The sequence below is a fragment of the Lontra canadensis genome, unplaced genomic scaffold (assembly GCF_010015895.1).
Source record: "Lontra canadensis isolate GAN:19392208 unplaced genomic scaffold, GSC_riverotter_1.0 scaffold76, whole genome shotgun sequence".
Classification (NCBI taxonomy): Eukaryota; Metazoa; Chordata; class Mammalia; order Carnivora; family Mustelidae; genus Lontra; species Lontra canadensis.
In genome coordinates, this window is record NW_022631070.1 from 6120860 (window position 1) to 6143680 (window position 22821).

The 22821-nt window shown below is 41.4% G+C and overlaps 1 protein-coding gene across 2 annotated transcripts in view; it reads right to left on the minus strand.

Annotated features, from left to right (window-relative positions):
- Window positions 1-7423: 7423 nt before the first annotated feature.
- The window catches only part of NET1 (neuroepithelial cell transforming 1), a 57435-nt gene continuing 42037 nt past the window's right edge, over window positions 7424-22821 (minus strand). Inside the window, exons 1-10 of one of the 2 annotated variants that reach the window (XM_032881663.1) lie at window positions 18874-19085; window positions 13448-13555; window positions 12842-13009; window positions 12371-12433; window positions 12017-12113; window positions 11583-11659; window positions 10741-10998; window positions 10143-10313; window positions 8645-8831; window positions 7424-8358 (exon numbers count right to left, since the gene is read on the minus strand). In XM_032881663.1, the coding sequence (XP_032737554.1) occupies window positions 7952-8358; window positions 8645-8831; window positions 10143-10313; window positions 10741-10998; window positions 11583-11659; window positions 12017-12113; window positions 12371-12433; window positions 12842-13009; window positions 13448-13555; window positions 18874-18966 (1629 nt within the window). In that variant the 5' untranslated portion in view covers window positions 18967-19085 and the 3' untranslated portion in view covers window positions 7424-7951. Of the gene's footprint in view, window positions 8359-8644; window positions 8832-10142; window positions 10314-10740; window positions 10999-11582; window positions 11660-12016; window positions 12114-12370; window positions 12434-12841; window positions 13010-13447; window positions 13556-18873; window positions 19086-22821 lie in introns of those variants that run through there. The other variant, XM_032881662.1, reaches the window with a different exon arrangement.

Consider the following 22821-nt stretch of genomic DNA (forward strand, 5'->3'; position numbering starts at 1 on the left):
CTTCTCCAGGTCGTGGCTCTACCGCCATATGGGGTGGGCAAGTCAGTCCCTGGCGGTAAGACCAAGTGTGATTGAGTAAGACCGGGGCAGTCAAGGTCAGCCTATTTGCTCTGTCCACTGGGATGCACGATTCAGGGAGAGAGTGCAGCAGGCCTCAGGCTCAGACCACAGCCACGCCTGCCCAGTGTTTGTGTGACCTACGCCTCTGTTCTGGGCCCCAGGAGACGAGCCTTGGTTTCTCTTCCTGATACTGCTTATTTGTTCTGTCTGGCTTGGTCCAAACCCCAAGGCTCGGATGAGCTCCCCCGGGCCGGAGTGCCCAGGACTCTCCCCACCATACCCGTAGCCCTGCTGAGCTTTTAGGATTTGAGGGAGTAACCTGTTGCTGTGTAACAAACGATAGGAAAACCTCATGGCTCAAAACCGTCATAAACACAAATTATCTCGGTTTTTTCTGGGAGCTACCTAGCTAGTGGTCCCGAGTCAGCACTTTTCATGAGTCAGGAAGCCAGCGGGTGAGGCTTAAGTCCGTGTTGGAGGGTCTGCCGCCAGGAGACCCCCCAAAGCTGGGCCAGCGGGTGTGGGCGGTGGGGCTCAGCTCTGCCTCCCGGGGCCTTCGCGCTGGCCGGCTTGAGCGACCTGACGGCCCAGCGTCTGGCTTCCTCCAGAGCAGGTGACCCTACACGCAGGAAGCAGAAGGGGCTTGGAAGTCACACGCTGTCCCGTCCATCTGACTCTGCTGGCGGTGCGGACCAGCGGGGCTGTGCTGTGGGAAGGGACCTGGCACGGTATGAATTCCAGGAGGTGGGGCTCATCAGGGGCCCTCGCTCGGGAGGGCGCGCCCAGGCCTGAGATTCTGGCAGTCTCCTTGACTCCTTGACACAGAGCCGAAATCACTTCGCCATTCTGGTGCGTTCAACAATCACGTTCACGCACATTCTCCGTGTCGGGAGAAGTGGTAGTTCCTGGGGACATCAAGACCCAGCCATCTCGCAGACTGGTGGGGAAGGAGATGCTCAGGCTGGACAGTGTTTTGTGTCCCAGGGCGGGGATGCTTACCGGAGCAGGCGGTGGGAACGCATCGGGGGAGTCAGAGAAGGCTGCCTAGCACAGGGAAGGCCCCCCAGGTCCTGAGGGAGGAAGAGGAAGTCTGCAGGCAGAGGGAGGGAGAGAGGATAGAGGACTAGCATTCCAGGCAGGCAGACCCTGTGACCAGTACAGAGCCCAAGCCGCCTGGGGCAGGGGGCCAGGGGTCTCAGCATGGTCCGCTGAGGATGTCACTTCTCCCATGTGCTCTGATTTTAGAACCTCCCAGAACCAGTGGAAAGTTCCGCATCCTTTGAATGTGCTGTTAGGCAGGCAGCGGCCCAGGTTGCACTTGTCTGTTATTGCAACAAAGAAGCCTGTTGGAAAGCGGGGAGATTAAGCCTGGAGGAGCTGGCTGTGAGTTAGAACAGCAGAGAACAACAGAATAGTTTCCATCCATGGAAAAGACTGCCTCATGCTCCTGGCCTGGAGGCAAACATGATTTCGGGGTTTCGGGGGCTCCTCCCCAGTTGCTCAGATAGGGTGTGCGGGGTTGTGTATCTGCACGCCCACGTGCCATTTCCTTTGTTTTGGAAAAGGGTGCTGCTCCCTGGGGTGAGCACGCATGCAGGGGTCCGCAGGAACACACGTGACGACAGGCCTGCCCAGACCCCGAGAGCTTAAAGCCTGTGCTGAGTTTCCACCTACATCCGCCACCCCCTAAAATGCATCAGACCTTTGATGGTAGGAAAAGTGAGGCTCCAGCTATTTACTTACATGTGTGGTTTGTGAGGTCTGCCCTGTGGCCGGCTTCATTGCCATCTGTCTCGGATTACGTATTCCTTTGGGGCAGAGACTTTGGGCTACGCCACTCCCTCATGTGCTGCCCCTGGAGAGGGACTGCACGGGAACATCTGAGACAGGACAGAGAACAGGGGAGGCGGTGGGGGGGGCTCCAGCTCCACCCGATGCCTGGCACCCCCATATCTTCCGAGTTGATGGGCATGTCATCTGCCCTGCCCCTCCTCCCTGCTCACAGTCCCCCTTGGCATGCTCCGTCCCTCCCCCAGTCATCAGAGATCCCACGTTTCTTGGGCAGTTGGGTAGGAAGCTGAGAGCTGAGCTCACACCTGGAAATCCCCCAAGATGAAGGCAACACACACAGGCAGACGCAGGCAGGGTGTGCTAGGGGGCTGGGGAGGAGTCTGCCTGGGAGAAGACACACAAGGTCAATGCTTGATGGTTGGCAAAGGGAGGTGATGTCAGAGAACACTCTTTCAGCCCTGGAGCAGTTTCTGGGAGTGGAGGGAGGCCTGGCGCCAACCTCTCAAGTCGCATTCAACCGACAGTAGTAGTTCGAACTGCAGGGAGGGGGCCTGGAGGAAGAGAGTACATCAAACCGGCCAACTGGAGGGGTGCAGCCTGGCACCCCATCTCACCCTCAACCCTCCCGGGGTGAGGGCCAGGGTCGTATGAAGCCTTTGGGGGGCGGGTCATGGTAGATGGAGGACAGGCCCTGCTTTCTTTGCCCACCAAAGGTAGAGGAGGGAAGGGAGAGGTGCAAAGGCAGGGCCTCTGCCCCACGTTGGTGGACCCCAGGTTAGCTAAAAACAGAGTCCAACTCCAATCTGACTCAACTGGGGTAGGACAAACCAAGTTGGGAGCTCCCCTCCCCACCCGGCTTGGGTGTTGCTGCTGACTCTGCTACCTTCTGCCTGGCTTGCCTTTTCCCCTGTGAGTGGAGGAGAGGACTGGCTTCAGACACCTTTATGCCCGAGATCCTGACTCTTCTGGGGCTGGAGGTGCCCTGCTCTGGGTGGCCGGGCCTGGTGTTGGAACCTGACTGAGATCCTGGCCTCTAGACATAGAATTTCTCTAAGCAGGTGTGGTTTGAGAGCAAAGGCTTGTGGCCCAGACATCCAGACACACAGGTCACTTTTCTCTTTGCTGAGCATTTAAATCCGATGTCTTAGAATATCTATAGTAGGGACGCCTGGGTGGCTCAGTGGGTTAAGCCTCTGCCTTCGGCTCAGGTCATGATCTCGGGGTCCTGGGATCGAGTCCTGCATCGGGCTTCTCTGCTCAGCAGGGAGCCTGCTTCCCTTCCTCTCTCTGCCTGCCTCTCTGCCTACTTGTGATCTCTGTCTGTCAAATAAATAAATAAAATCTTTAAAAAAAAAAAAAAAGAATATCTATAGTAGTATTCCAATTTTGGTCTCTGTAGATAGGACTTGAAAGGTATATATTCCTAATTGCACATTTTTTTCTGGGCCCAGGTGATTTATCTTTTTTTCAAAAATAGACTTTTTAAGTACAGCTTTAGGTCCACAACTAAATTGGGCAGGAAGTGTGGATTTCCCATTACTCTCTGCTTCCATACACCCACATCTCCCCTACAAGCAACATCCCCCACCAGAGTGGGACAGCGGTCAGTGAACCTACCTTGTCCCATCACCCACAGTCCACAGCTGACATTAGAGCTCACTCCTGGTGTTGCACATTCTGTCGGTTTGGACAAATACCCAATGACATGTCTCTACCCTTATAGTATCACACACACTGCCCTAAAAACCCTGTCCCCAACCCCCACCCCCTGGCAACCACTGATGGTTACTGTCTCTGACCTTTTCCAGAATGTCATGAAGCTGGAATCCTATAGTGTGTAGCCTTTTCAGATTGTTTTTTTTTCCCTTCGTAACACGCATTAAAGATCGCTCCCTGTCTTTTCGGGGCTTGATAGCTCATCTCTTTTTAGTGCTGGAATATCTTATTTAGGCCTAAATGCACCATAGTTTACTTATTCATCACCAAGAAAAGCATCTTGGCTGTTTCAAAGTTCTGGCAATTATGAATAAAGCTGCTATAAGAATCCATGTGCAAGTTTCTGTGTGAACTTAAGTCTTCAACGTCTTCGATTAAACACCAGAACATGACTGTGGGGCCATATGGTAGGTTGTAGTTTGTAGTTTAGTAAGAGACAGCCAAAGGGTCTTCCAAATAGCCCCACTATTTTGCGTTCCAGTCGCGCAGAATGAGTGTTTGGGGTTGCCAGCGGCCTGGGTCTCACCATTCCAACACGCTGGAGCGGAATCTTGTTTGAACGTTTGCTTCCCTGATGCTGCATGATGGGGAGTATCTTTTCTTGGGCCCGTCCCCTGTGTATCTTCCTCAGTGAAGTGTCTAACTAGTTTGTTCATTTTCTTATTGTAAAGTTTGAAGTTTTTGTGGTTGTTGGTTTGATGTATTTTGGCTAATAGTTCTGTATCAGATGGGTCTTTCGAAAATATTTTCTCCTAGTCTTTAGTCTTTTTTATTTCCTTGAGGCAATTTCTTTATTCTAGTTTCTTGATTTTCCAAAGTGAGAATCCATACCATGTTTCCCTAACAAAGTCCTGGTCAGGACAGACTTGAGCAAAGCTTAACTCCAGATCCATAGATAAGTTCGGGGAATATCCCTGAAACCTAATTTGTGTGGACATGTGTGTGTGTGTGTATATATATATACACACACACATACATACATACATTTTTGGGGGGAAGAGGGCCCACAGTTTGTATTGGAGTCTCAAAATACTCAGGGTCTAACTAGATCACATATCTGAGTGGACCTGAGGAACCACTTACATCCGAGACATCCTCAGACTTGCGGCTGGTTCTGGAGTTGTTCAAATATGCAGGCAACAATCAAAATTCCTTTGAATCTAGGAGACTCTGGAGTCCTCTGAAGTGAGGGAGATTTTCTTTGATAGGACACTTCCCTCAGGGGAATCAGGCTCAATGGACAAAGAGACACTTACTCTTTCATAGGTATTCTTGAATGCTGCTTGAGAAAAGCCCAAGGAGACTGAGGTATCATGTCCCTTGAATCCCTTGGACTTCTGAGCACAATGAAGGCCGGTTTCATCTCTAGGGACAGGCAGGAATTTTAACTGATGAGTATGATGAAGACAAACTTTAAGATGTCCGCTTTGCCTGCATCTCAGCTACCAAGACTGACAGATGGAAGCCTTCCTCAACCAGGCATTTGCGGATGTTTATAAAATTAATTTAGTAATATTAGTTATATATATATATATATATATATATATATATATATATATATATACACACACACACTGAATAACCAAGTACTGTGGTAGATCTGCATATTGAGAAAAGCATGAACGGAAAGTAGACCCAGCTGCACAGAAGTGACTGGTCACCTGAATCAGTCGAGGAAATGTCCGTCTCAACGATTCCAGGGTGACCAAAGGACACCGGCTTCCCACAGACTGCCCGAGTTAATGCGGGTGGAAGCCTTAGCTTCCCTTTACCACCTTGTGTGCACACACCCCGAGTTTAAAAAGACCTTCCCCAGCAGAGACTAACTTTGCTCAAAATATATAAGCACACTCACTGAAAGAAGTTGGCAAAGAAAAGAAAAATCAAGACTTACTTCAACAGAGCCTGAGTAGTTTTGAGGCAAACTGAGAAGTCAGTAGATAGAGACTGATACTGTGGATCGTGTACATAATGGCTATCGGCTGGATCCGTGATTAGGAAGTGCTGCCCAAGGAGTTCGCTGTATCAGAGTTACTAGGAGGGAGGGTTTACAGTGTTCACAAATACAAATGATCAGCCCTCACTCCTACCACCTTCTCCCCGGGATCCTCAATCAGTGAAATGGGTATTTGCAGGAAGAGTTAGGGGTAGGTCCACTTACTTTTTTTTTTTTTTTTTTTTAAAGCACCCCTGGTGATTCTGATGCCCGTACTGGTTTGAAAACTACTAGCCGGATCATCAAATGCTCTCAAATATAGATGCAATTTATGAAGTGTTCATTCCATGTAATTATTCAGTTTCCATGTAATTATTTTCTCCCTTGTATGAACCAAAAGAAAATAGAGCTTTTGATAAAAAAAAAAAAAATCATTCTACTAATAGCATTTAAACTTGTTTCTGTAACCTCAGAAGCTGATCAAGGTAATTTTGGAAAGAATATTCTATATAACATCTCTAGAAATGATCAGAAATCTTGCTGACTTTTCAGATCACAACGGTTGATGTAACCTACACTTTTGACTTTGCATTTCCAAACTTAGAAACCGGAGATACTTAAATTAAAATCTGAAATTAATCAGGATGCTTCGCTATTAGCTTTACTAATATTATCTAGAATGTGGCTACATGTTCAGCGGTCTTCAATCCAATAGCTATTTCTGAGTATACTGTATTCTAAGAAATTGTGTAAGAAATTCACAAAACTTGTCCTTATAATTCAGTCTTTCCCTTACTATCAATGAATTTCAAGGATTTGTTTATGATTTTTAAAAACTTTTGTGAGGCTTGCCAATACCTCTTCTACTGAACTAGCACATCCTGGCAAATATCCCCCAATATCCACCAGCCAAGAAAACTTTAAGGTGATTATGTGTGTGCTTTTTTTTTTAATTGTATAATTCATTTATACAGAGAAATCATTGGATTATCTATTTACAGTCTTTTTCAATTTTCATTTCCACTGGCCAGATAGAATTCACATAATAGTCAACATTTACTTGAGTGGATCACCAATATAGATCTGCCATGACACAGGGCTTTAGTCTTCCTTCCTTAAATACTATGCCTCATTTGAACAGAAACACTTTACAGGAAAAGATTCATTAGTCTTTTTTCCCCTTTTGTGAATAAATCCACCAAAACTGATCTAATATGGTCAAATTTTCAACACATTTCATTGTTTCCTTTCAAACCCATAAACCAAGGCAAATAAAAGTCACTTCCCCCAAGCCTTCTACGACTTACTACACACCCTCAAGTTTAGCTTTTACTATCTCCTTTCATGTTCTGGTGCAACCAGACATTTTTACTTTAAGACAAAACTACTCACTCTCTTAGGCCCTCTTTTTTTTTGTGTGTACAGTTCTTCTAAACTTACTATCAGTCAACTGCCTTCCCTCTGGTTTTTCAGACAACACTGAAACTTCCAACAAAAACCTTACGGCGTTTTTCTTTTGGTAGTCCCGAATACATGGGAGTCATTTCCCGTGTATTCAGCACTCTGACGTGCTACACTTTAAAAATTGCAATGTTCTTAATTGGCTCAAAAACAGTATGGCTTGGTTTCACTTGGTAAAGTTAATACGATTTAAAAAAAAAGATATATATATATATACACACACACACACACACACATATATATATATACGTACACACACATACATACACACACATTTTTAATCAAAGAAGAAAATAAAGACATGCCAATTTGAAAAGGCAAAGGCATCAAAGTAAAAAAATAAAAGCAGACACTAAAAACTACTTTACAGATTAAAAAAATTAAATAATTGGCAGGTTAAATGGATGAAAAATGAGGAATGTGCAGTGAAAAACAAATATAAGGCATTCCAGTTGATAAAATGGAAAACTTGATGAGTTTTATGTTTCAGTGTAAGTTCTGAAATATCATAAACATATACTGCAGGAAGATTTTAGGTGCCAATTCTACAATTTCAAATTCTGCAAACAAAGTTGATCAGAGAAACACTGGTAAAATCCCAGTATTTGCAAAACTTTGGTTTTTGGCAAATATTGTAAATATCACAATGGCTGGTACTAGAAAATCATGATGAATGCAGGATAAGGAGAAAATCCATTTCATAAATATTTCATTTGATTAAAAAGATCAGATTTGCATGTTCTAAATAATCTGGGGAAAACATCTTTAAAAAAAAAAAAGGCTACAGTCTAATAGCAATCTGCACGTATCTTTAGCTGCCATTAAAAAAAAAAGGAACAACCACCCAAACCAACCAAAAACATAGCAAATGTTAAGACTGGTATTAAGCAGTCCTGCAGTGCTCCCATGCTCACATTACAAGAAAAAACAAACTGTACACATTTATAAATAAACAGTCTCTCCACCAGTTAATACACAGAACTTCCTTTATACCAGAGTCTCTTTCCGTTTGCCACTGAACTGGGCTCTGTCTCTGGCCTTTCGGAAGCCAGGCTGTGTTTGGTGAACTTTCGCACTCTTCACGTCCTCTGCCGTGTGCACTGGGCAGCCGCTCTCTGCAGCGTCTCCAGCGACTTGGACCTGAGTCACACTAGAGGCCGTGGACGCCCTTCTCTGGGCTCGGACGTTCCCAGCAGAGGGGCTGTTCTCCTCGCCCTCCTCGTGGAGCTCCGGCAAGCCCTGCGGCTCGGCTGGGCCAGCAGCCTGCTGGAAAGGAGCAATGGCGGCGCGGATGCAGTTGAACCACTGCTGCTTGTGGAACACGTCATTGGCCTGCAGAGTGTGTGACTGGCCCGGAGAGGGGTCTTGGAAGCGAACTCTAAAGATATTTTTAGCTAGAAGAATAAAAAATGTAAAAAAGACTTTTTGAAAAGTTCATTGAAAAATGAAGTCAGCCTACAGTCTTACTACGGGTGGGGCTGTTCCTATCCCAGGCCCACCAGTCACTTATGCGATGCAACTGACAACTGTTTCAGGGGCGGAACACGTAGGTACAGGACAACGAAATCCATTTCATTAACAACTTCTTGTGTAAGGACAGAATTCTTACAGATTGAAGCTAAATTCATTTACATTCTGAGTTTCTGTTTCTGTAAACTACCTTAAAGCTTGTATTTTTACCTTTATCTGAGTTGCTGAAAGCCCCTCGAAAGGACCCTCCCATCCTCACATCTCCATCCTGCAGGTCTTCCAAGACCAGCTCTTGGACAGGGATCGGCTGCCGGTAAACCTGGTAGGAGTGACGCTCATTTCGTGTAACAGGCCGAGTCAAAACCAAGATGTCTTGAAACAGGAATATGTAAAGTTTCTAGAGAAACAAGAAACAAATACATCCTAAATGTGAAACTTTGTGATTTTAAGTGAGTGAAATCCATCCTTACAAATGACCCCATAAAGACGGTGGTTTCAAGGCTACGCATGTTCTACTTGGAGAACTTTTCTAATCTCAGATGATATAAAACTTATTTTTATCAGTATGTAACATTAGATTAAGGAGCAGCTGAGTAAACTCCATGCACCACAAAGACCTACCAATAGTAACACACCTGGAACACCAGTATTGTATACCAGTTTTCTAACAATATAAGGATTAAAAAAATGCAAGCTGGTAAATGTTAATGGTTCTTTTTGTCCCACAGAAATGTAAGCTTTATAGAACAATTAGGCTTCATGATAGAAATCAGAGATGTCAGGTTTCAACTTTTTCCGAAAAGAACCTCAACTTATAAATTGGGTTTCTAGGGGCAAACAGGTGATGGGGATGAAGGAGAGCACTTGTGATGAGCACTGGAGATGTATGGAATTGTTGAATCACTATATTGTACACCTGAACTTAGTACTACCCTGTATGTTAACAAACTGGAATTAAAATAAAAACTTAAAAAAACCCCAAACCCAAATAACTGGGCTTCTTTCTGAAAAGCACCTAATGAAAAAAAAAATACCATTCCACTGGGGCGCCTGGGTGGCTCAATCAGTTAAGTGTCTGACTCTTGGTTTTTGGCTCAGGTCGTGATCTCAGGGTCATGAGATCGAGCCCCATGTCAGGCTCCACTCAGGGCATGGAATCTGCTTGGGATTCTCTCTCCCTCTCTCTCTGCCCCTCCCCCAGCTCAGGTGCTCTCTGTCACAAATAAATAAATAAGTCTTAAAAAAAAAAATTCCATGCTTACATTTTATTCTAGCAGGTACTTTTATAATTAATATTTAAAAAATTAGTTTGCTTTCATTCAATCTACTGTAGAAATTTGTTTAGTAGTGCTAAAAGCTACTTCTATCACTATATACTCTTTGAAAAATTTTCTGAAGGATATGCTTTATTATAAAACTTGTAATTTATTTAGAAAGGAACTCCTAGCCAAACAAGTTGATTTATGCTTCAAAACTAAAAAATAATGTATAAACTGCTCTCCCCCAAGACATTTAAGTCATTCTGTCACAAAAGAAACCAAAGTTTGCTTTATGAAAGCTGTTAACACAAAATAAAAACCAGTAACCTTCTTTCACTGTCTGATGAATTTATTTTAAAGCCTGATCCATGACTTAGGCAGAAAAAACTGAACAAAGTAGAAGGATGAAAGGAATAGCTTTGGATTAATGAGTATGAAAATATGCTCACATGTCCACTTTTATTCTTCAGCTCCCCGTGGCAGAGTAATACTTTGCTTGCTTCAATTCTAGGATCCTTCTGCTTTTCGTCTAGATACTCCAGCTTGTCAATGTAATACTGGCATTCTGATTCACCCTTCTTCAAGTTGATATCAGAGAGAACTCCTTGTATTATCAATATCTAAAAATCAGGAAATCAATGAAGCATCTTTAGCATATTAACTTTACTCTGTTTCCCTGCAGGGCTAAAACATTCTACTAAAATGACTTAAAAGCTTGAAGGGACTCTAGAAATCTGATGGTTCAGTTAGTTCCTTCATTTTACAAATGAAACAGCCTCAGCCAAATTAGGTGATTTGCCCAAAGTTACACAGCTAGCTAGTGGAAGAGAGCAGATATTAGCATCTAGTCTTTTGATTAAAATGTAAGTAAACAGTGCGTTCGGTCTCTTTATGGCTTAGTGCATTACTGTATTGGGTACTTAAAAAAACAACAGAACGTTTCACCATGCTGCCCAATGCCTAAGACTTGAGAGTATCACTGTTTACCTTTCTAAGGCCAGCTAATACATAAACTTGAAAAACATATGAATCATTTACTGGACTCACAGCTTCCTCCAGAGGCTGAACATCAGGGTGGTCTTTTGGAGTGTGTCTAAGAATTTCTTTTAACAGTAAAGGGTATTTGACCAAACGACTTCGGGGAATATCTAGGAAGCTCCAAAGATCGAGTTTTCGGCTGAAAGGAGACTCAAGACATCGCTGGAGGAAGTCTTGGACTCGTGGATCTTGTTTCTTCTGATCAAGAAGAGCTTTGGCTGCCAGCTGGTTACTACAGTAGCCTTTGTAAGCATTCAAGCCTGGCAACTGAAGAAGAGTAAGAGAAAACATGGTATGATACATGTTTTTGTGAAAACAAACACAGAATTTACAGCTAATTCTCAAAGTTTAAATAAGCTGCGAAAATTTCCCTGCAGGTGGTAATTGGGTAGGGTAGTGTTCTGAGCGAACATCAGAATGTCCTTTTCTAATTTCCCTATAATTTGACTAAATCCAACTGAAGACCCATGACTTCTACTTTCTCTCAGCCTTAGTCGATGCTAGTCTTCTCTATTCTCAGGGCATCTGAGTTGTTCTACCACGGGCATCACCACCCTTGAGACTGTGTATGTACTGGACTATCCTCTCTCGAGATTATAAATGTAGAGACGTCGGTCATCACTGAATCCCCAATGGTCCCTCCTAGAATAGCACCTAGCATCTAGCAGGCACTCAAATGTTAATGGAACAAAACAGATTACATGGGAATTGTGTCCAAAGAGGAACATATTTTTAAAACAAATAAAATCATATCATTCATAAAGTATTTTTTTAAGTAAACACCATAACTTTACGGTGTTTACTTGGCATATATGTCAAAAACTATTTTGTGTAAGCAATTCACTACATACCCAGTTCACAAGAATGGGACCGATTTGCTCTACTGTTCCACCAGGTTTGGTTGCTTCTCCTATTCTTGCCAGTAAGTCTGAAATGCAAAAAAGGCAGAAATAGCAATAACAAATTTATTTAAGAAAATAAATAATTCAGCACTAAATCAGAAGTTTATATTCAAAACAACTTGTGTTGAGGCACGTGGGTGGCTCAGCTGGTTAAGCATTTGGCTCTTGATTTCAGATCATGTCATGATCTCAGGGTCATGACAAAAAGCCCATGTCAGGCTCTGTCCTGGGCATGGAACCTACTTGAGATTCTCTCTCTCCCTCTTCCTCTGCCCCTTCCCACCCCACCCTGTTTGCTCTCTCTAAACAACCACCACCACCACCACAACAACCTTCATTAATGCTGTTCAGATATGAAATGAAAATTAAATAGCATCTCTTACCTTCGTGGAGAGGTATGTAAGCGTCCAAATCACCAAATATATGGGTGAGTTCCTCTTCTGACATAATAGACAGCTTTAACATAGGGTCATGGTAGGCCTATCAGAAGAGGAGAAGTATGTCACCAAAGAAATCAAGCAAATAAAACATGATGAGAGACCTTCCTTGAACGCAAACATGACTAACTATATAAAAGCTACGCGTGGATTCTATTTGTGATACATAAAAGAACTACTCAAACACATTCTCTTACTGATATTCATATCTGAAGAGATTTGAAGCCATATAAGAAGTTTATAATTTGTGAAATATAATTTTTTATGACTAGGGCATGTGATAAAAAGTTATTTACTGACCTTCCTTGCAAGTTTGAGATCCTCAATTAAATCCTGTTCACCTCGGGACATTTCATATATCGCCTAAAGAGGAAAAAAAAATCCAGCAAACATTATAGGTCATTCCTTCTTTTGAGAAAGGAAAATTATAGACAATGGATATTTATCATTATTTAACTGACGTTTTGAAGAGTGCTTTTTAAAGTGACTCCGTGTGAAGACTATAATTCAGAACGGAATCTCAAATAAGAGGCTGCCATTATGTCTTACAACTTCACTCCATGAGAGTTAACTTTAAGGACCACCACTTGTCAAGAGTGCTGCTGCTCAGCGTGGGTGATGGGTCACGACGGAGATATTAAAGCATAGCTGATTTCTGTCTTAAGCATTAGTTTGCTATTCTTCTGACAAAACACATGTTTAAAACACAGGGACGATTTTTTTTTAAGGATAAGCCAATAAATACAGCCTTGCTACTGAATGCCAGCTCACCTCTTGTCGTTTGATTTCTTTGGTAGTTAAAGACTCTTTCATATTGACGTCTAACATCTCTGACCACAGGACGCGGCTTCTCCGTTTGGCAGGAGTTGGGACTGTTGACCTGCTTGATAACTTCTGGGCAGAAGCCGGGGATCTGCTGTCACCACGAAGGGTAAATGACTTAAAATTAAAAAAAAAAAAAAAAAAAAAAGGCAAAGAAAAGAGCAAGAAAAAGAGGTGAACAAAAGAGAGGGTTAAAGGATGTAGTAATTATTCCTTTTTCTTAAAAAAATAGACAAATTAAAAACAAAGTTCTGAGAATTTCTCAAGCTTCAATCTACCATTCTAAAATATTTACCAGCCAAAATTACATTTCTGGGAATAAAAACTATCTAAGACTGCTTTGATATAAGATGTAACTTAATATAATGGAGTTATATAAATACTGTTCTCGTAAAAATATTCCTTACTAGCATGTTAAAAAAAAACACAAAGCTTTATGTTTAAATATAATAGTGTAAAACTGTTTGTACAACTCAAAGAAAAATAAAAATTTTAGGCTTCTGTAGAAAGTCCCCTTACTACATTACTCACCTCCCAGCCCCATCACTTGCTTACCTGAATTGTTTGACCAAAGCGCCGGACTGCTCCATTTCTTACAGGAGAGATCAAATTTGCCAAGGATGTGACCCGAGCGAGAGGTCGAACTCTTTTATTGCTTGGCTCCTGTAAAAACAAAAACAGATTACACTAAATGTGTGTTTAGGTGTAATGGTTTCAAACAAGTTTGGACAAAGTTGAACACTCTCAAAAACCAGTACTTGTACATTATAAAATAGAGAAACATGAAACTCTGAAAATGAATGTTGTCCTTTATTGTTAAAATACTAAGAACACTATTGAGTAACAGTAAACTATTAAAAAAACTAATGGTATGAGAAAGGCCAGCTAAGTATCACTTTGAGAACATAACAAATATTATCACTGCACAAAAGAAAAACTAAAATGAAAACAAAGACACTAGATTCCAGAATTCTACAGAACTTTTTAGTTTAATAGAGAGAGTCACTTTTAAAAAGTACCTGATTATTATGAAAAATTTCAAACACACACAAAAGTGAAAAGTAACAGCATAATGGATCCCAGGTTACTTATCACTCAGCTTCAGCAGTTTTTGGTGTGAGAACTGCTTCATCTATTTTAAAGCAAATCCCAGACATCGTATCATTTCATTCTTAAGTACTTCAGTTAGAGAATAGCTTTTAAATGAACCTCTCTGCTGCCGAACGGGCCAACTCGGAAGGAAGAGCACCCCGTCACGGGATGTGCGCAAGCAGAGGCAGGACAGGGTTAGGAGAGAACTCAGGGTCTGGATCAGACTGACTGGACCCAAATCCTGGTTCTAGCACCTGCTAAGGAATGTCCTGGGCCTCAGTCTTCTCATATGTGAAATGGGATTAATATTAGACCTTCTCTTTTATATAGTTGTTATGAAGATTAAGTAAGATATGTTTAAGTGGCCTGAACAATGCCTAGAACACATTAAGTTTCTGCTATTACTAACATTCTTAGAAATATTTCCACTTACTACATACACTGGGATTTATGAATAATTAGGTTCTCTTTCAAATATTTAATTTGTTAACTTCAAGGAAAAATACATACAAGCTGCGAAGAAATAGTTATTCTACACATATTGTCTCAAAAATAATACTTTAGTAAACACATAATCATTCAAGAATCTCAAAACTTTACAGATCACATTATTTTAATTTTACTGCTAGGGAAATGGAGGGACAGCATTAGGTGACTCCTACAGCTACTGAAATAAAGAACATCAGGTCTGTCTTTTTACATGTCTAAGGAATATATTTATTTGTATTTGGTGCTTTTGACAACTGTGGCATACTTGACAAAATAATTCTGATGATAATTCAGAAGAATATATAATTAAAATAAAGACAACATGTAAAAATTACCGTTTAAAAATGACAGATGAGAACTTTTTTTCTAAAAATTCTTTGATATGACTAATGTCATATAAAAAAGGGGTGAGAAAATGGAGTAAAAATAGTCCTCTTACTACTAATTTAAGAATAAAATGGCAGAAAGAGTTAAAATTCTCTGGAAAGAACCTTCAATGATTTGAATCTTCAATGACGCAAGGCCTATTATAACTCCTAAAGGTACGCACTCATATCAGAAGGGAATGTGACTTACTAAGTTAAGGAGACTGGGCAGATAAGGCCTTCAAAGACCAGGTCAGGTCTTTGAAGGCCCTAAGAGGTAGAGTTCTAGACCAACTCTCTCCCAACAAAGTCATTAACCCCAAAGTAAAACTTTGAATATAAAACCACTAATGTGCAAATGTTAAATGAACTAAAAAAGAAGCCTTCAAGATATGTAGTAAAATGACACACTGTGTGGCCAAGGACATGTGCGGATGCCTTTACAACACACATCTGTGCAAGACTGAAGTGACACATGCATGGGCAGAAGGTCCGGCAGAAGGCATTCCTTTCTATTTAGTAAAGACAGTACAAAGAGTCTTCTGTTTGAGCAGAGATATAATTACCTCCTCACAAAGTAAGATATGCCAATGCTAACTAGAAACAAAGCAGTTGTCAGAAGGTTCTGTTTTACTTTTTGGAAACACGGGTTAATTCCTCTTCCCTGTTTAAAACATAACAAATTTGACTTCCTAATAAGTCACAAGATCAGTCATTTCAACTTAACACATCTTTGGAAATGTGCTCTTCCCAGTGAACTTGGAAAGAAAAGTTAGTTTGGATGGGAGGACAAGATTTTTGGGCCTATTTTATTATATTAAAATCAGGTTAATGATAAAAAATTCTTATCTTTATAGGATCAGTTACTGTTCAACTACTTATTTCCTGGTAACTCAAAATTATGTGGTATTTAAAGTTAAGACTACAGAATTAAGGTTTAATTGAATGTTAGTTATTATATAATAATTATATAAACAATAAAATGTTAAATAAATAATAAAAAGTTAAAAGTAATAAAAAAGTTAAATGTTAAATATATCTAAAACATCTTTCTGAAATTAATATGCAATCCGTTTAGGGTGGTGGGATATTTATGGTGAGCAGTATTTGGTAGTTAAATATGTTCTACAGTTCTTCAGAAAGCCATCTATCTCCCATCTTCACAAAGGACATGGCAGTCTTAGTTCATCTGATCTCAACGGTCTTGGTAAGAGTTCCAGGCTAGCTCCGTCACTAGAGCTCAAGACTCTTCAAATGCCCTGGTAAGTAAGTAAGTAAGTAAGTGAGTGCAGTACTAAATCAGGAAATGGGGGGTGGGGTAGCTACCTCTGTACTTTTCACACATGTTTTTGGGGATCCAAAAGTAAAGGACCCACTCCCTCCCTAAAAGGACATATGCGATGAATGTTTAGGAGACACAACACAAACTTTTTGAATATATATTTCAAGAGTATGAAAAATTTCAATAACTTAAAAAGTATGATTGAAATGTAAAGCTGAAGACGGTTCACCTCTAACCTTAGGATATGCATACAGTATTTGAGAAAAAGTATCACACAGAGGAAACTTCTGTAGCAAAGTGATATAGATTAGGCAGTCACCTATTATATTATAGGGTCACCTTAAAGGATGGAACAAAAATTTCTTTTAAAATACAGGTTAGGATTCCACCTATGTAAGCTACAACCAAAAGGAGTTTTTCTTTAGAGATCCAGATGAACCGTCCAAATGATCTTGGTTTGGTTATTAAGAACCTAAACATTAGCACTGGTCACAAAACTATTTCAAAGACAGAATTTTTTGAGAACTTAAATTATACCCACATTTGCCACTTGGCACACACAGGATGCAGGCACAGTGTTTCGAGGTGGTGAAGGCAGAGAGGGGCAGGAGTCCACCTGTTTCACCATCACAAAAATAAGGCTTACCAGGTTTTGCTGCTGGGGCTGCTACCGTTCTGCGGTGCTATTAGCAGCGTCAGGGTAAATACAAAAAGCTTAAAAAGAGCCAGTGCAGACGGTGAACTACATAGGCTCCTCAAAAGACACTCTGAACATCTATGAGAATAAACAAGGAATACCAACAAGATTTCCATACACAAGAACTTTCTCCTACAGCCAATCTTCCACCAGGGCCAAAGTTCAGAGAGATGGAAAAATACCCCAATACCTTGAACATAGATTTACGTTGTTTATTTTGGCGAGGTTTTAACCAGACTATCTAGTTCAGCCAGGCAATCACATGCATTATTTTAGGATATCTGTTTTTAGACCGACTTTTTATAATGTCTCCATTTATTTTGCTAATCCAGTTGTAAACAGAACGTTGTTAAGATGCATTTTAAGTCTTTTACTAGGATGTACCTTGCACATAAAAACAAAAACATGGAAAAACTTGTGAATGCAGTTTTTTTAAATAAAAAGTTTTTTTCTACTAACGTCATGAAAGAGACTAGGAGGGTCTCTTCTATAGTCAACCAAATCAACACTTAAAAACAAACAAACAAAAAAAAATAGGGGCTCAGTCAGTAGAACATGAGACTCTCGACCCTGGGGTTATGAGTTTGAGCCCCACAATGGGCATAGAGTTTACTTAAAAAAAAAAAAAAATCGTAGTTAAAAACAAGAACAAAAAAACCCCAGTATATATCTGGGTTTATTTGTTTGGGTTATTGGATGCATAATCTTCTCTCATTGGCAAGAACTTTAAAATAAGAAGAAAGAAAAGAAAAAATATTTATAAAAAGATAAAAGAGTTAAAATTACATAAGATTTCTTTGCTTTCTACTTAGAAATAGTCACACTTAGTCATTTATTTAAAGGCTGTTGTTGCTAGTACTAAGAACCTAATAACATTCTGGTGTTTTAAATCTTTGGAATAAATATATGTCAGAAACCTGGCTGGTGTCCGATACCAACCAAAAAAGACTAGTTCTTGATGGTCCAAAAGATGATCAGTTTCAGTATTTACACTGACGACCATATATGATTTGCCCTACTCAAAGGAAATGCTTACACATTTGAGAAAACTGAAACATAAAAGTAAAAACCAAAACCATACAGGAAAAACAAAAGAAAAAAAACCAAAGCTAAACTATACCAAATGAAAGCATAACTCCTAAAGATGGCAGCACTGGAACTCCCAGAAGATGTGTGTACGTACGATACGTGGCTTTGCTGAGGTATGGACAGACAGACTGCACATATTGAAAATGTACCATTAGGTAAGTTTGGATACAAGTATATAACCACAAAACTATTACCACAATCAAGATAAGAAGCATATAGTTAATTGAACACAGGACCACTATTTCTGTCCTCTAGGTGACAATGTAGTATACACCATAGAGTAAGCAGTAAAAATAAGAGGATCCACAGAATATTAGATCAACTGTCAAAATTAAATAAAATGGCACAAAAATCACTTGACTTATTTTCCTAAGTGTTCATAAATACTTGTAAAAACCATGACTTCAGACAATTAAAGCAGGGAGGGGAGAAGTAACCGAAATAATGGTTTGATGGTTTAAATATTTTAACATTTTTTCCTTTCAAAAAAGAAAAAAAGTTGCACACACAAACTTATTAGATATGGAAAGAAAAATAAAAACAAGGACGAGGTCAGATAGCATTTTGTTTCCATTTGTTCACTAGTGTGAAACTTGCACTGAAGGTTTTCTTATTTTCCTTCTACCCCGAAACACAGTTCCTCAGACTAGGTAATATAAGCGCAAGTTAAAAAGAACAATGTATTAAGCATCAGAAATGTGACCAATTTAACCAAATTTAGCAGCATACACATTTAAAGTCCTGTCCTTTTTGTATAAAAGTCTGTGTACACTCAAGCTTTGCTATGTTGAAACCTATCCATAGCATAATCCCTAAACCTCTACCACAGAGCCAGACACACCTCAAACCTGCACAGAAATCAAAGTCCTACGTTTTAACACTAAGACCAAAAGTTAACTTTAAAATCACCCTGTTAATAAGCTGTGGAAAATCTTCGAAGTATCAGAAAGCCTTCCTTCGGACTCACCTCCTGTTCCCTGAAGGACTGATTATTAACGTCCAGGACTCGTATGGTCCTCTTGATGGGCAGCAGACCTCCAATCTCGTCATGAGCCACCATGCTTCCCTCAGTGCCCCCGCAAACCCTCAGTCGCTGGGAGCTGAGCCCGCCCTACAGCGCGGCACCACCGGCGCACAGGCTTCCCCTCCGAGCCCCGGGCTCCCGGGCAGCCATCCGCCTCCGCTCTCCCTCGCGCCGCCACCGCTCTGCGGCAGCCGCGCGATCCACCCAGACCTCGGGGCTCCCGGGGCGGGGCCTGTGCACACGTGACCCAGCGTGACTGACACGGCCCCCCTCGGCCGCTCCCTTTTCTCCTGCAGGCGGCTCTAAGAGATTCCAAGAGATTGGGAATTTCTACAGCAACTCAAGGCTCGAGGGAACCTTAGGTTAATGTAAAAAGGTTTTCCTGGTTTCGGCAGCATTGCGGAAGGGAAACTAATTGCTTATCTAGGTTATCTACTCTAGTCCTCGCCACAGACGGATATTTTTCTCAGACCCTATCACTTAGAAAGAAATCCAGTGGCGGAAACGACAACTTCAAGTAAGAAAGCTATAAGTCAAGTCCAGTAAGTGTGTGCACCAAAGAAAAGCCGGATGTTTCAAGGAGCTTTTAGCGCGAGCATATTCCCCACCGCGAGAGCAGCCAGGCCCTTCCTCTGTCCTTGGGACCGTCCGGGTGGGCACCGCGGGCGCACTTCAGGTTGCCCTGTTCGCTGGAGCGGGGGTGGGGGCGGCAAGAACCGCGCTACCTCAGAGTTCAACGTCAGCGCTGCTCAGACTCAGGGGCACATACCTTTCCTGTGTGCCTGAGAAGCTTGCTTTCTGTGTAACAGATGTTTTACACCATAAATACAAAAAGGCGATTTCTAATAACGGAATCCTGCTCTATTCTGAAATGACTAATCTTGATAGGGTCCTAAAAGAGTCAAAAGGCCTTTTTTAAAAGGTAACTTGCACTTTACTGGTAGAGAAAGGAGGTCCACAGAGGTGAAGTAACTTACCTCAAGTTACGCATTAATGACAGTTTCTGGACTGTCACAGTCTGGACAGTCTCCTCTTCTCTGGAAAAACACCACTTAAGTTGATTTGATAGGTCTGCTGAGAAGCAGACTTTCTTCCTCAACAGAATGTACTGTATCCTATCTTGGAAGGTAGGATTTTATCTTAACTATACACTACTATGGATGATACAATGCCAGTAATTTGCAAAAAAGTTTCTGTTCTCAGGATTTACTAGGATCAGAAAAATCTGAGAAATCTATGTGGAAGGCACTATTCTAGATATTGTAGATCATATAAAAATAGATTTCATATTTGCTTCTAAACTGCTAATAGACCATTATGTAAAAATAGGCTACACAAAGAGATAACTCATAACAGACAGCTTTTGAAAATTCCCACGTAAGTTGTACAGCTAGCTACCAAGTGCCACAGGAGTTCAGGAGGAGAAGCCACTTCCAGCAGTCTTCTGAGCAGAGATGGGGTTGGGAAACGTGCTACTGAAGCCATTCTAAGATGTTATTTGACTGGTGCTGGAAGGCCATGTTATGTTCTTCATAGGCCCAAGTAAGGCAAAAGTGCAAGGATTTCCCAGAAGACCATGAAGGAGTGAGCTCACAGATTGCAGTCACGGGCTGTGGGTGAAGACAGATGAGCAGAGGATTTTATTGAGCAGGTGAGAGATAACAGAAGTTATGTTATGTGTAGGCTGATCTATCCGATGGTTTGAAAAATGACTGGGAACATAATACAAAAATCAAAATCAGTTATCAAGAAGTTGCCCTAAGGTAGGGACAGTGGGAAAGGAAAAGGATACATGCAAGGGGCCACACACTGAGAAGTCAAAGATGCCCACAATTTTAAAGTTAGGAGGGGAACTATTAATACACATAAAGAAATAAGGAAGAATGAGCTTTGAAAGAAAATTCCGAGTTTCATTTTTAGATCTACTGACATGGTGGAAGAACATGAAAATGAAAATACTGGGCTAGTACCTGGAAATGCTGGACAAAGACTTGAAAGAGGCCAAAGGGCAGATTTAGACTGGGGAGTCACATACACGGGGATCAGAGTGGAAGCTAGGAGTGAATGAGATGCTTGGGAGAGAAAATCTGGACAAAAAGAACAAGGGTCTAAAGATCTAACTTTGGAGAGATGCCAAGGGAAAAAAGACTTAGGCAAAAGGAATAGTCAGCAGAAAAGCAACATAGCAAGATGCCAAAGGAAGAAAAGGTGTTAATTACAGCAAAAAGGTTAAGAAGGGTAAGAAAAGATGCATGGGCTTAGTGATTACAAGTTTAATGAGGCCCTGGAGTGTGCTAGTTCAGTGGAATAAAGATAGAAGGTATACCAAGGAGGCTGAGGAGTGAATAAAGCAGAATAAATAGTGAGCACAGACTATTTAGAATGACAAATAATCTATAAAAAACAATTTACTAAGGTTTGCAGGACAGTATAACTTCTTATAGTAAGTATCATGCTGCTCTTCTATAAATATCAATGTATTTTGTTGTCAAGATGATAATAAATCTTTTTGCTCTGAGATATTTAAAAAAAAAAAAGGTGATTGGCTATATCTCATCATCTATCCTTTATTACCTGCCCACGCTTGTCACACACATGTGGATATGTTTGGCTTTAAGGCCGGCTGACGGTGTGGAGAAGCCAGTACTATACAGCAGTGAAGTGGAAGGAGCTTAGCGATCGTCAGAGCCTGTTCCCTGATTCATAATTTATAGGTAAGAACACCGACCTGCTCAAGCCCTCAAAAAGAGGCGAGGCTAGAACCCACAAGTCTGGTTCAGTTTCATTGGCTTAAAATGATGCAAGTGAGGCCCATACCTGACGGCCACTGAGCTTTATAAGGGAATACAGTCCTTACATTCAGGGAGAGAAGGGAAGAAGCTGCTAGGGTGATCTCATGGATCTATTACCTGACATCTCTTTCCAGTGTTTTTCTATTTAGTTCTGAAAGAGGTATAGCCAAGATAGTAAGAAGGGGTTTCTCTCATTTCTCTCCTTTAGCTGAGGAAAATGTAAAAACTGAAAGCCTACAGGAGCCGCATAGGATTTAATGGTGATAGTCACAGCACAAAAACCCCAATTCACCAACCCTACAATCTTCATTTCATTTTGAATGTTCAGGGTTGTGGTCCAAATATAACTCAGACAATTGTGGATAGCATCTTAAAAAGCAACGACGAACATAGGATGTTCAATGAGCACCGGAGTGATGAGCCTGGGAGGATCCTGGCGCCAACAAGCTCCATAAAATCAGAGAGCTGAATGGGTCCTTTGAGGACATTAACTTCTCCTCCTCTGTTTTCTTAGGAGAAAACTGAAGAAAACCAGTGAAAAAAGGAAAGGAAAATGTGTCCTGTCCCTGTACTAGGAGCTTCATGCATGTTACTTGGCCAGCTTTCTGAAGTGTGTGTTATTATTACCATCTTACAGGAGGAAGCCGGGACTCAGACAGGGTAAGAAACATGTCCAAAGCTGCAGAGTTAACTAGGGGCTGGACAGGCCTGAGTCTGGTCTGCCAGCTCCTGTTACAGCACACCTTCCAGGTAAGATGGGAAATGCACCGCCGTCAGCACACTCAGGGCACACTCAGTGCTCAGTCAGGGCCGGCTGGCCGGCCTTCTGTGAGATGGGTCTCCTGGTCCCAGCTAGTGTTTGTGAAATAAATGGGAACACTTTGCAGAGAAGGAAATCATAAAAAAGTTGAGAGATTATTTGCCCTATAGCCTTTTTATAACAAGGCAAGTAAGTAAAAAGATTATAAAATAGTTCCAGCTGCTTCAGTTTTAGAGGCGGTCCTATTTCAATTGTTTAATGTTATTCACAGCTTATTAAGGCATGACTTACAAATATTACTAACTGCATAACTGAAGCACAGATTGGTTAAGTATCTTT